We start from the raw sequence: 12,287 nt of genomic DNA on the forward strand, positions 1-12,287 counted from the left end.
CAATTTAAGCTGACTTTCCAAAAGGGACTGTGTAATTTACAACATTACAGACCACTATAATGGGGAACTGAGGGCAGAAATCAGTAAACAGAAGTTATTTATAAAAATAAATACAATTTTTTAAAAGGCTATAAATGTTATCAATTCGTTTATTTAAAAAAAAAACAATTTATTTGTATTTATTTTATTCAGGAAAAAATGAAAGAATGAGCCTCTCCCTAGAATTATTATCGGCTTTTGGTTAATCATTAGTTGCACCAGTATTTACTTCCGGTAGGTTCGCGCAGGGTCCAAAGTTGAAAAGGTCACAGGAGCACGCAGGAGCAGGAGACCGCGGGTCGTTTCAACCAGGTAAACAACAGCCAAACGACAACTATTTGGGATGTCAGTTTAACTTTCTAACGGCTAATATAGTTTCTAGTGTTTAACTATTCATTTATGTGCTCGAAATATACGTTTTTATAAGTAAAATACACCTTTGTAGCTGCCGCGAGTCCCCATGTGGAGCCTTACAATAACGTCATGTCACTATTTTACACCTGCAAGCGGTTTTATGCACTTTCAGAGAGCTTTTCCAACATTTGAAGACACAAATAATGGAAGACGAGGTTTTAAAGTATGAAGAGTATGACTTTAAGCTAGCGTCCTCAGAAGCCTGAGTAATAACGTTAAGTAGCAGTATTAAAAAATAACGTTAGCTTAACTAGCTGTATAAAGTTAGGCGCATACATGCATGCGTTCATGTTTAGCACTGAATCAGCTGTAAAAGTGCATATCATTATGCATATTAGTAAACATTTCTGTGGCCTTTTTTCACAGCAGATATTTTGACTTGTGATAGCAGGAGGAGCACAGGTGAGATTAGTAACATTAATGATGGCTCAGTTCCATTACGTTTCCTAGTAAGCTAGTCCAGTAGGCCAGAATGCACAATACCAGGACCTCCACTAAGTGGAATACAGCCACCACTAGCGTTATTAATTTTTTTCAGACAAGATAGTATGTTATTTATCCCGAAGGAAACTGCTGTGCAGCCGTTGCAGTACAGAGGAGATGAGGTAGAGGAGTGCAGATACAAAGCAAGCAATAAACAAAAGTAAAACAGCAAAGTAGAAAAGTAATGTAGCCTTTAGCAACTGTAAGACACAGTATGCAGCAAGCTAGATAACAGTAAGGTGCAAAATATAAGAACTAGCTCACAGTAAGGTTAAAAATATAAAATCGGCCCATAGAAATTAGCCATTAAGATAGAAAATATAAAATTAGCCAACAGTGAGGTGCAAAATAGGTGCAACCAAAATATATATGTAACCTACAATACATACAATGAAATGTTGTGTATGAATATGTTTGTACAGTGTCAGATCTAAAGTAGTTGGTGTAAGAGTGCTAGATTGCATGGTTGATGCAGAGTGTTCGATTGTGATTATGTCCATGATATTTCCTTGGACACAATATCAGGGACATTTCCCGCTATGACCTGTCAAAATGTCTGCCCTGAATAAGTCTATTGTGCATGTTCTTATACAGTTAATTATCTAAGTAGAGTTTACTTGTCCTGTATCATTTTTTGTGTCTGAACAAGAATTAAAAAATGAATGTGATCATCATAATCACTGCAAACCTGCGATAATATTCATATCCACATATAGCCTACATCATATAGCCATAGTAAATATTAGCAAGCTAACTAACATTATAAATGTTGGGACTGTGTAGATCCAATACTCAAAGATGACGTTTTAAATCTGTCACGTTCACCAGCTTGCATATATACCCTCTTTTCAACACTGAGGTGATACCTGTAGCTCTCAATAAGAAATTGGACCAACTCAGCATTTATGCTTTGTCTGGACAGGTACACATGTTGTTATAGTTAATCAACATATAATTAATTAGCAAGACTAAACACATGTCACAGCTACTATCATAGCAAAGGCCAGATAAAAATGTATTAATTTCTATGCAAAAGGCTGAAATCCCTGTACTACCTTATAGTTATGGAGATAAAGCATCACGTTTGCTTTAAAGCCAGCATTGAACATAACAGACACACCAATCAAGTTTGTATACCATGCAAAGTGATGTTTTTTTACCTGGGAGCTGGAAATACATTTGGATGGATTTCTCTTTGGTCTGCCTGGATGAGTCTCTAAGCCTTGATGTTGTGCTGGAAAACAAAGCTCATTTTGAACAAATTAATGTTACAAAGAGATCCTTCATTCTATTAGCTAATTTGCTATCCTGTTTCATTTGAATAAGTACGGCTATCTAGCATTTGTTAAAGAGACAGCTGTTTCGGGAGTAAATCCCCTAATTTGATCAGCTTAATTGCAATAGATTTCGTAAACATCAAGATTGAATGCAGCAACTTTGTCAGTTAGTACAAGAATGCTTTAAACCTAATCTAATAAAATTGCGTAAGGGAACAATTGCAAAGCCACTTACCCTGTAAAAGGCTTGCATACCCATTAGGGAAAAATTCCCTTGGACAGAAATAGATAGCAATTGATTGGGACTTCCTTGAAAATATGTGATCACCCCCCCCTAATTTGTGATTTGGTGAAGTCATTGGGTGGTCTCCAAATGCTGTTTTTGTCGTTGGTCTCACTTGTCATTTGATCCTGGATTAGAGGACCCCTTTTTCTTCTGGATCCTAATAAGCCTCATCAAGAAGTCAATAATGTGGTCATTTTAGCCAAGAAAAACCTTGTCCAGTCTCCATTTAATGACTCTGAAGGGTGAAATCCTAATTCTGTGTCCCTATCTGCATTTTGTTTGTTTATTCAGAGTTTTTACATGAAGAATACTGTTTTTTCTTTTAAACTAGACTATATATAGCAAAATACAGTTGGGTTTTTTTTTTGTTTGTTTTACTTAATAGGGATGCACATTCACTTTTAAATGAAATATCGGCCATGCTGACATGCAAACATGCTGATTTCTCCTGATATGACAAAACTTTTTTTTTTTAATTGACAAATTGAATGTGTACAAAACATCAACCCTGTTATTTGTTGTTGTTGTTATTTATCGGCATATTGGATACTGGTATAAAATCCAGTATTGGGCATCCCTATTTTTTAACCCAACTTCTTTCAATTTTTATTTGCACTGAATTACACAATGTCTCTAAAGTTAATTTTGAGGAGGAAAAAAATAGGGATTGTTGGAGTGTGTTTATTCCGGTGAAATGCCAAAAGTAAGATGACTTTTTTGTTTGTTTTTCTAACGGCAGCTTTGACATGTCTGAAGCAAACAACCAGCTGCCCACAGACCCCATCTCTGCAGTTGGAGTAATCACTTCACTCAGCAAGGCCCCCGATGGCTATTATGTTGTGAGTATTCATATTGAATCATATAGCTTGATTTAAAAATCTTGGATTTAACCTGAAAAAGTTTCTTGTATCTCCTTAACTTTAAAAACCTTAAGTGAAATTAAAAACTAGGAGAAATATTTACTATATAAATTCTAAATACTTTGCCAGAATTATTAGGAGGCCGTTGCCTTTGATTTAAAACTCTAACCCCAAATCTAATCCTTTTATTTTGAAGTTTTCTGTTTTGCTCTCTGCCTGTAATTGCTGATTGTATAGCATAACTTACAGCCAGGATGTTGGCAGCTTTCCAAGGTGTTTTTTTTTTTTTTTGTTTGAGCTGTTCGATGACTTATTCATAAAGTTTACTTTGATGATTAGGAAGATTCCCTTCCTGACATTGTTGCTGGTTGCCACCAGCATTACAGACACACCAGAGGCAAAGATTTAATGATGTTTGCTTGATGCCCACCAGAGTCATTTAAGTTGCTCCCATGTTTCCCTGATATCCAAATACCAAAACAACAGGAACAGGAGTGTGTCAGGGAGCGGCACAGGCATCGACTGCTTTATGTGAACCTTTCTTGGTTGTGAATGAGTCGGAGAGGGTTAAAACAGAGAAGAGTTTGTGAGTTAAACTAATCAAAAAACAAGCTCAAGGGCAGATCTCTCTTCCTCTCTCTCGCTTCCTATTCAGACTTCTTCTTGCTCTCACCCTGTGCCCCCAAACCCTCCCTCTTCCCCCAGTTTTTATCTCTTCCTGCTCCACCCTACACACCAAGCTTGTTCTAATCTCTGGCAGACGATGGTGGGTTGGCATCAGAACGGAGCCACTGGCAGGGAAACTGCGCGCACACCACACGGTAGTGACAAACATAGAGAAACCCCATCAGACTTCCTCCTCCGCTGCTCCAGTGCACCAGTACTTTTCAGCTGATGTGCAAATGCTGTGCGTGTTCTGTAGGGCTGAAAGCAAGTCACTGACTATTAATGACACCGGTTTATCTCCGCTATAGATGCTCAGTAAATTAAAAAAAAAAAAACAAAAGTGTGCACCCCCCAGGCAGTACACCAGTGGTTTGAAATTTGGAAATAGTTTGTACTTGAGATAATGAATTGTAGGCATATTGATGAACATAAATACAAAGACTGACACGTCTTCTTTGTGTGACCTTGTGTTGCTACGTGCCTCGGCATGGTGGTCTTGTGTCCTGACTAAAATGTATATATCTCAAAAAATGGATCCCCTGATTCCTCTAGTGCCAACGTGAGGTTTACATTTTGTTTTTATAGGTCAAGTAAAGTCCATTTTATTTATATGGCCCTCACAAATAAAAACCTTGCCACAATGTGTACAGACACCCGCTGCCCCCAGACCCCGATTTGGATAAGGAAAAACTGCACCACAAAAAAACATCTCAAAAAAATATTGGATGGTTTGCCATGAAATTTGGTACAAATATACACCGTGCTCAGAGGATGAATTCTTACAGATGAATAACTTCAAAATTGATTGATTCACATCGCCATCAACCTGGTCCGTACCTTGTGTTATTGTAGCAAATGCTAGCATGGTTACGCTGCGAAACTACGTAATCAGCATAGTGAAAATCATACTAGCTCAACAACAAAAATTTAACATCGCCATTGTGAACATGTTTGCATGGCTACATTAGCATTAAGTTAAAGGTACAGCCACACAGATTCATTAGCAAAGCTGGAGGTGGTTCTTGTATGATGTGAATGTGACTTTGCTTCCTGTTTGTGTTAAAAACAAAACAAACAAAAAAAAAACAGGTTAAAGCCTGTATTTGATACTTTCAGGTTTAGTGATATTTCAGTCTGTGTCAGTATTCCTTAATAAAATCAAATCAAAAACATATCTTTCAAGGTTATAAAATATCCAAATCACACCTATGAATAAAAAGTCAAGTACAAGTTAGCCTCCGAGATAAAAGTCCAAGGCCTCAGCACTCTGAAGCACCATTTCAGATGCGTTTGTCCCATCTTCAAGAACATCTTTTGAACATCACTATGTGGTCTTTCATCTGAGGACTTGAAATACAAACAAACATATCAACACTCGGCATCAGTGTGCTAATGCAGCGCTGAGAAGGCTCTCAGGATATTACGGCGTATTGATTTTTTTTTTTCTTCCCTCCTTTCATACTAGACTTCTTGTAGAAATCCTCCTTACTGCTTACCATACTTACCATACTTTTTATACAGCAGATCAAAGGGCTGATTAACTCTTTTGCTCTCTGATACGAGGCGCTCACATCTCTGAACTTGAGCAGGTTGTTCCAACACAAGAGAGCACAGGCCCAGATCAAACACTGTTCCACTGGGATCAGGAGCTTTGCTGAAGCACCAGCAGCCACCCAACATCAAACGCCGCGAGTAGACTCACGCACACTCGCGCTCTGTGCAAGAGTTGCAGAGGGGATGTGTGTGCATTTCAGATTCACCTGAGCATTTGACATGTTCCACTCATAAACTCATTACTGAAATGTAACTTTATTTGGAGCCTGTTACTGGGTTATGATTATTTAACATGCCCAGGTGTACAATCCACTAGCAGCTTTTTCGTTTTTAGATGCGCTTTTGTACTTTAAAGGTATCGTTTGACTTTTTAAACTTATTGCTGTGTTGCCAGGCGTTAAAAGAGCAGATGGATACCACTCTCATGCCTGTGCGCTAAGTTTGGGCGCTTAGCTTAGCATGAAGAGTGGAAGCATTGGGAAACAGGTAGCCTAGCTCTTTTTTAAACTCAAAAATAATCCTACTAGCATCTTTAAAACTCATTAACTAACATGCTTTTTGATCAGTTTGTACGCAAATGAAATTTAAAAAAGACATTGCTGCTACCATGTGTTTGCCAGACAATCTGCAGAGACACTGCACAGAAGTGCTGGACAAACAGTTTATCACCAAGAAACAGTAATTGTGCGCGAGTCCCTCTAAAACCACAAATTATTGCTTTTACATTTCCTTTTTTGTGGGGATTAAACTAGGGATTCACCAATTGGGAAAATCAAAGCCAATATCAATGTGAAAAAGTCTGTTTACTATATATAATATGTAAAAAATCCCTCTCTAATATCTATTTGATATTGCTGTGAAAACATCACAATTTCTCCTTCAGACAACTTTATTAATTCACGTTTCTCGCCAAAAACTACATTTTACAAGATTACATTTGAACATTATAACATTTGAATGTTATAATTTACCATCGCTGAAAATAAATTTTTCCTGCATAGAGATTGAATGCATCATACTGTAACTCAGTGCACCCTTATATACTATATAAAAAGATAAGTACAGAAAACAATATACTGTTACATACTCTTATGTACTATAAAAAAAACTAATGATAAAAAGTACAAAAAACAATATTTACAAATGTTTTAATTATATATTTAAAATTATGTTACAGAAAAAACAACAAAGAATATATATGTAGCATGCTCTTGTTTTTTGTTTTTTTTTACTTTTTCTTTTTTTTAACATCTCGCTATTTTTTGGTCATTTGTTAACTTGCTCATTGCTTTGAGTTGGCACAGGTTTCAGGAGGTTTAACTAACTAGAACAATGTGAATAAGTGAGCTTTAGAGAGAGACATTTCCCTTGCTTCCAGTCTTTAGCTAAGCTTAGCATTCATTGGCTCTAATGTTAGCCCCATATTTAGTCTGTCTCAGACCTAAGAGTTAAGTCAGTCTTACCATGTAAATCTCACAAAGTAAGCCAATAAGCACATTTCAAAAAAATGTCAAACTATTACTGAAAGTCAAATAACTTTTTCAGAGTAACTGCTGCTTTTATTTTTTAATAATAATAATATATATATATATATATATATATTGTCAGCAGTCAGCTTATCCATCTTCTGTTGAGAAAAAGGATCCAAAACATTTTCTCTCTTCAGTGCTTCTGTTCTTCTTTGAAGGGACTGGCTTGTTTCGCTGTACCTCTCTTATATCTTCTGCACCTGATTTCACTCCCCTGAGGTTTTTGATTGAATGCCTTTATATCTTTTTATTCACAGCTGTGCCTCTCAGTGCTTCATAGAAACTTGCTGGTGGTGTCTGTCTCCAGAGATCCTTCATAGGAGCATCCAGCACCCCCTAAAGACTTGTTTCATTGGTGGGCTTTTAGATCACTGTAAGCTTTAGATTTTAGGAAGTGGCAGTCGAATCTGTCATTGCATTTTAAATCAAATGTTACAACCACATTTCAATATCAAGAGGCATGACGTTTCTTATCAGACATGTGGCATTCTTCTCATTGAAGTCTGCGTACTGATGGAGCCATGCAGTGCCTGACTTGAAAGTATTAGTGAGGAGCCATCGCAACTTTACACATGCCTGTTCTTGCCGTGGCTCAGCAGTTGGCGTTTCACATTCAAGCTGCGTCGCATCCTTGCTGCCGGCGGCTGTGGCAGGATGATGCCTGAGGTGCCTCCTAGGAGGACCGTGCCCTCGTTACTCCTCAACTTGACTTTGGGTTTCACAAAGCGAGCCCTTTGTTTACGCTGACAGGATGCGCTGGCTACTGACCTGGAAAAAGTGGCCAAGACGGGTTGTCTTGTAAGGGAAGAGGGGAGGCTGGTGATGTATAGGCTCCTTCTGGGACCTTTCATGGAACTGCTGTTGGAGACGCCCCGCAATCCCTCTCTCCGCTCATCTCCCGCTCTTTCTCTCTCTCTCATCCCGCTATCTATCTCTGTTCCCCCACTCTAGTCTCCGCTCTCATCCTAGCTAGTCACTGGTGGTTTTTCATGAATCTCCCCATGCCATGTTTCCCCCCACCCAGTCACCGAGGTCATTCATCATTATTGTCAAGGGGGTAATGTGTGTGGGTGGGTGCAGAGATCTATGACTTCTTCATTTGAATGAACCTCATTAGATTGACTCTTCTTTGTAAAGGATCCCTTTAGAAAATAACTCTGGCAGTTATTTAGGTGATTCTCACACGATAGCCAATGGAACATGACGCTTCAGCCGAGCATATTTGCTGGAACGATGGAGGAGTCTCTGTGATGCGGTCTGCAGGTTATGTTTTGCTTTATCATTCTGCCCTGCATACCTACATTTACATAGCAATGTGCTGTTGGACCTTGAGCTTGACTTGTGGTGCCTACACGCTGTCAATATGATGCAATCCATTTTTTTTTACTGACTCCCCTGATCATTTACAGATATGAATGAGCCTATTGTGCAAGGACGCGCTGCTTAGCTGTGTGGATTTTGACTTATTTAGGCACACGCGTGAAATTGCTTTAAATCATCAGTAATTTATTCTTGGAAGAATTGTCTCATTAAATCATAGAATAAATCCACACAGGGAGGAGAGCAGTACAACTATTTAAGGTGTTCTCAGTTTACCTGTGTCTTGCTAAAAGGGTACTACAGTGGGTTTTAAAAAAATCTTTCCACATTTACCGCAAATATAATCCCTGCTTTCCCACAGAAGCACATTCAAGTTTGGTTTCCTTATTAGAGCAGATCCTTGTCAGGGCATCTTTAATCAGCCTGTTCCCGAGGGATGGTATTTTTAGCCACCTTTTTGGAGGCTAAGACTCCTTTACCCACGCAGAGCACTAATGAGATGGAGCGCTAGTGTAGGCAAGCGTTAATTAAGGCTAGTATGCAAGGGAAGAGGCAAAAGCAACACGCTCATGGCATACATACATTAACTTTATCCCACCTCCTGCATGTTTTTTTTCCCTCCTTGTGTTTTTTTCTCCCTCTTTTTTTCACGTAGGTTGCACAAACAACAGATGGCTCTGACGCCGACCTGTGGAAGGACGGCTTATTCAAATCCAAGGTCACTCGCTACCTCTGTTTCAGCAGAGAAACTGTAAGTGTGAATGTAAACTTCTCCCTTTCCCTATATGCATTTTAACACTAAAACCTCATCTGTAGCACCTTTTTTTTGTTTGCCAGCAATTATTAGCTCTGTTTTTCAGCCGACAGAATATATTAATGCACTTTGCACTTTGATCAGTGAAAGCCCCATTTAAAAAGGCCAGCGTTGGCAGTGCAGTTTTGAACTTTTTACATATAATGGATTTGCATGCATATTCCAGATGAATAATACCTCGCTGAGATATTTTTCCTGTTGTACATCCTCCAGAGGATATTATTTATGTTTATTCATGACAGAACAATGAGCTGTATTTTAACTATTCCAATTTATTCAATCAACAGCGTCCCTGTAGAGAAAATGGTTACCAACCAGTGATTCTTGAGAGCTGATGCACATGTAATTGTGAATATAAAAATACTCCCTTTTTTATGTGAGAAATTACTCCACAAAAAGCACTTTCAGTATGCTTGTGCTATATATAGGCTTTATATAGAGCTCCCTAATTGAGCAGCACTGACTCTTCTGTGGCTGAAATGATATCTGAATGTTTGTCATAAAGCTGTTGGGTCATTTTTGGACTCATCTCCTGCCTGCACCCTACAGCTGATGTGTTGTTGCATGGCTGTCAGCTGCTCCGTGGCCATAAATACACCTACCTGTCCAACCTCAGCTCACACAGCTTACTATTGGCTGTCTATTAATTTGTTTCCATGGCTCTGCTGGTGCATTATGTAGACAGTGTAAACAAAACCTCCATTTTTTGTCATCATTTTGCATCAGCTCAATTTTAAGACTTAATCAAGGCCTTCATTTTCTTCTTCTTCTTCTTCATTTTTTAACAGTATGTCTTCTAAAAGCCAGGCAAACTTGGCAGCGGCTGCCTCGTGCATGAGCTCAATCTGGTCCGCAGCTTAGTATATAACATACAAATAGCCTTCCTCTAGTTCCTGTATATTATCTTAAAATGTGTGTCCACTTTGTTTTAAAGACTTTGACACAAATAAAACATGACAGAGCCATCAACAAAGGCTATTTTGTCTGCCACTCAATGGAGCTCCCACTGTAATTGTCTATGACAAAAACAGATTCTGCAAAATTAGCCCCTGAATTATGTGGGGGGAAGTAAATAGTTTGTGATTTATCATACTCTAGGTTGGAGGTAGAAAGCCCTTTTTGTCAGGCCCTGATGGAAGAAATCTCTCCAGCAAAAGGGGAGAAAATGCTAAAAAAAGGTTCCATGCATAGTAATAACATTCATCCATATTCCTCCTTAAGTCAGTATAAAAACTATGAATAAAAAATGTCTCTAATGGTAATGACTGTCGGGCAACAGTAGCAGTGAGATCCAGCCTTTTCGGACGCATCAAGTCACGCCTGGCTCGCCCCACTCTCTACTGCCGCTGTGTATTATTGCAATTTATTAAGGCAAAAAATGAAAATGTAATGGGAGGCAGGGAAGAGTCATGCTTGAAAATGTCAACTACACAGTCCCTGATTGTTTTTAACCAGTCCCATTCTGTTGATTAGACTGCCTGCTCTGTCTCCCATCATCCCACAGCTTCTCGCCAAAAGGTTGAGAATGATTACAAGTTCACAGATGCATTCTCTCATTGCAAAAAAAAAGCTATTAGAGAGTAATTACTTCAGCTATTTTGTCAACCCTTCTCTTTAGAGACTTCCCGAGCTTTTAGTAAATCATTGAGTCTATTATCTCTACTTTTTTTTCCCCCCGAGCCCTCCAAAAAGTGACTAACCTTTTCTTTTTCTTGCTCTCTGTCCTTTTTAAAAGTTGAATTTGAATACAGGAGTTTAAATTTCCTGCCTTGTGCTCTATTTTTCAGGGGCCTGACGTTGTTGCGGACATGAAGCTGATTGACATTAAGGACACATTGCCAGAGGGCTTCACACCTGTGGAAGAAACATTGGACACAAGTAAGTAAACACTCAATACCGACCGCAGGCTCACTCCCCTCCTCTTCTTGTTTTTTTCACTCTCCGACCAGCTTATGCGGAGGTCCTCGGGGGCAGCTTTGCTTGAGATAGTGAATGTTTTATGGGTGCAGGTTAGCTTAATTTATGGCAGACTGTGGGAATAAAATAAACATTTTGCCCTGGAGGTACAAGAGAAAAGAATCATGAGTCATTGTTTATCTCAGCTGGAGCTGTGCTTTACTTTATGAGGGGCTTATTTATTTATGTATTTATTTGGGGAGAGGATGAGTGGATGGGGGTTATCTAATATTAATGAAATGCATTCCCCAATGCTTTAGTGCTTTTTGAGTGCTATGTATTTCCCCCTCACTATCCATGCCTTGGAAATGTAATAATATTTTGGTGTGGGGAGTGAGGACAGCTTGTTTATTATTTTTATTATCATTGCATTTACACTGCACTTTCTAGTGTTGCAGGGGAAATAAATGAGCAAGGCACAGATGCAATATAGGAAAGCATGGCAATGTTTTTTTGTCGTTTTTTTTTTTTTTTTTGCCAGAATGAAGAAAAGAGATTATGTTTTGTTTGGCTACGGTGTAATTTAATATTTTATTACTTTGTGTGAATCCATGTTTAATGTATACATGTGACATTATATATGAGTTTCTATCTAGAATATCCAGTTTAAATCCCTGTTGTGCACTAAAGCTGATGGAGGATTCACTTGCTTCTGTCATTTCACCTACTAAAATGATAAAAATTATAATAACGCATGTGGATATTGTGGCTTTCCGCTGTCCAGTTATTTCCCTTTGAGCACAGCAAGTCACCCGGCAGCTGATATTAGCTCATCTCTTATTCTAGGACTGGGAATGACTAAATAGCAAAACTCAAGTGGGATTTGTGAATACATATATTTCTCCTAGAGGCTGATTTATTTTTTTAGCTTGAAACTCAAAGTATGGATATGCAACCACCAATGTCTTGTCTGACACTGTCATGTTTACCCGACTCATCAGGGGAAACTGCCATGAGGAAGAGGAGGCTTTGCGTGAAAATCAGCCCTCGTGCGGCTGCCTTGACGGCTGTGTATGACATCCAGGTTGTTTCAAAGTCCAAGTACCATCTTGTTAACTACACCTGTATGGGGTGAGCTGTTTGGCACTG

General features: G+C 38.7%; 1 protein-coding gene across 3 annotated transcripts in view; it reads left to right on the forward strand.

Annotated features, from left to right (window-relative positions):
* Nucleotides 1-247: 247 nt before the first annotated feature.
* The window catches only part of mvb12bb (multivesicular body subunit 12Bb), a 37,777-nt gene continuing 25,737 nt past the window's right edge, over nucleotides 248-12,287 (forward strand). Inside the window, exons 1-5 of one of the 3 annotated variants that reach the window (XM_088077010.1) lie at nucleotides 248-351; nucleotides 3,239-3,338; nucleotides 9,084-9,179; nucleotides 11,030-11,120; nucleotides 12,140-12,269. In XM_088077010.1, the coding sequence (XP_087933136.1) occupies nucleotides 3,246-3,338; nucleotides 9,084-9,179; nucleotides 11,030-11,120; nucleotides 12,140-12,269 (410 nt within the window). In that variant the 5' untranslated portion in view covers nucleotides 248-351; nucleotides 3,239-3,245. Of the gene's footprint in view, nucleotides 385-3,238; nucleotides 3,339-9,083; nucleotides 9,180-11,029; nucleotides 11,121-12,139; nucleotides 12,270-12,287 lie in introns of those variants that run through there. The other 2 variants (XM_088077011.1, XM_042488737.2) reach the window with 2 other exon arrangements.

This window comes from Plectropomus leopardus, chromosome 4 (assembly GCF_026936395.1).
Source record: "Plectropomus leopardus strain MGB_pleo_1.0 chromosome 4, ASM2693639v1, whole genome shotgun sequence".
Lineage (NCBI taxonomy): Eukaryota > Metazoa > Chordata > Actinopteri > Perciformes > Serranidae > Plectropomus > Plectropomus leopardus.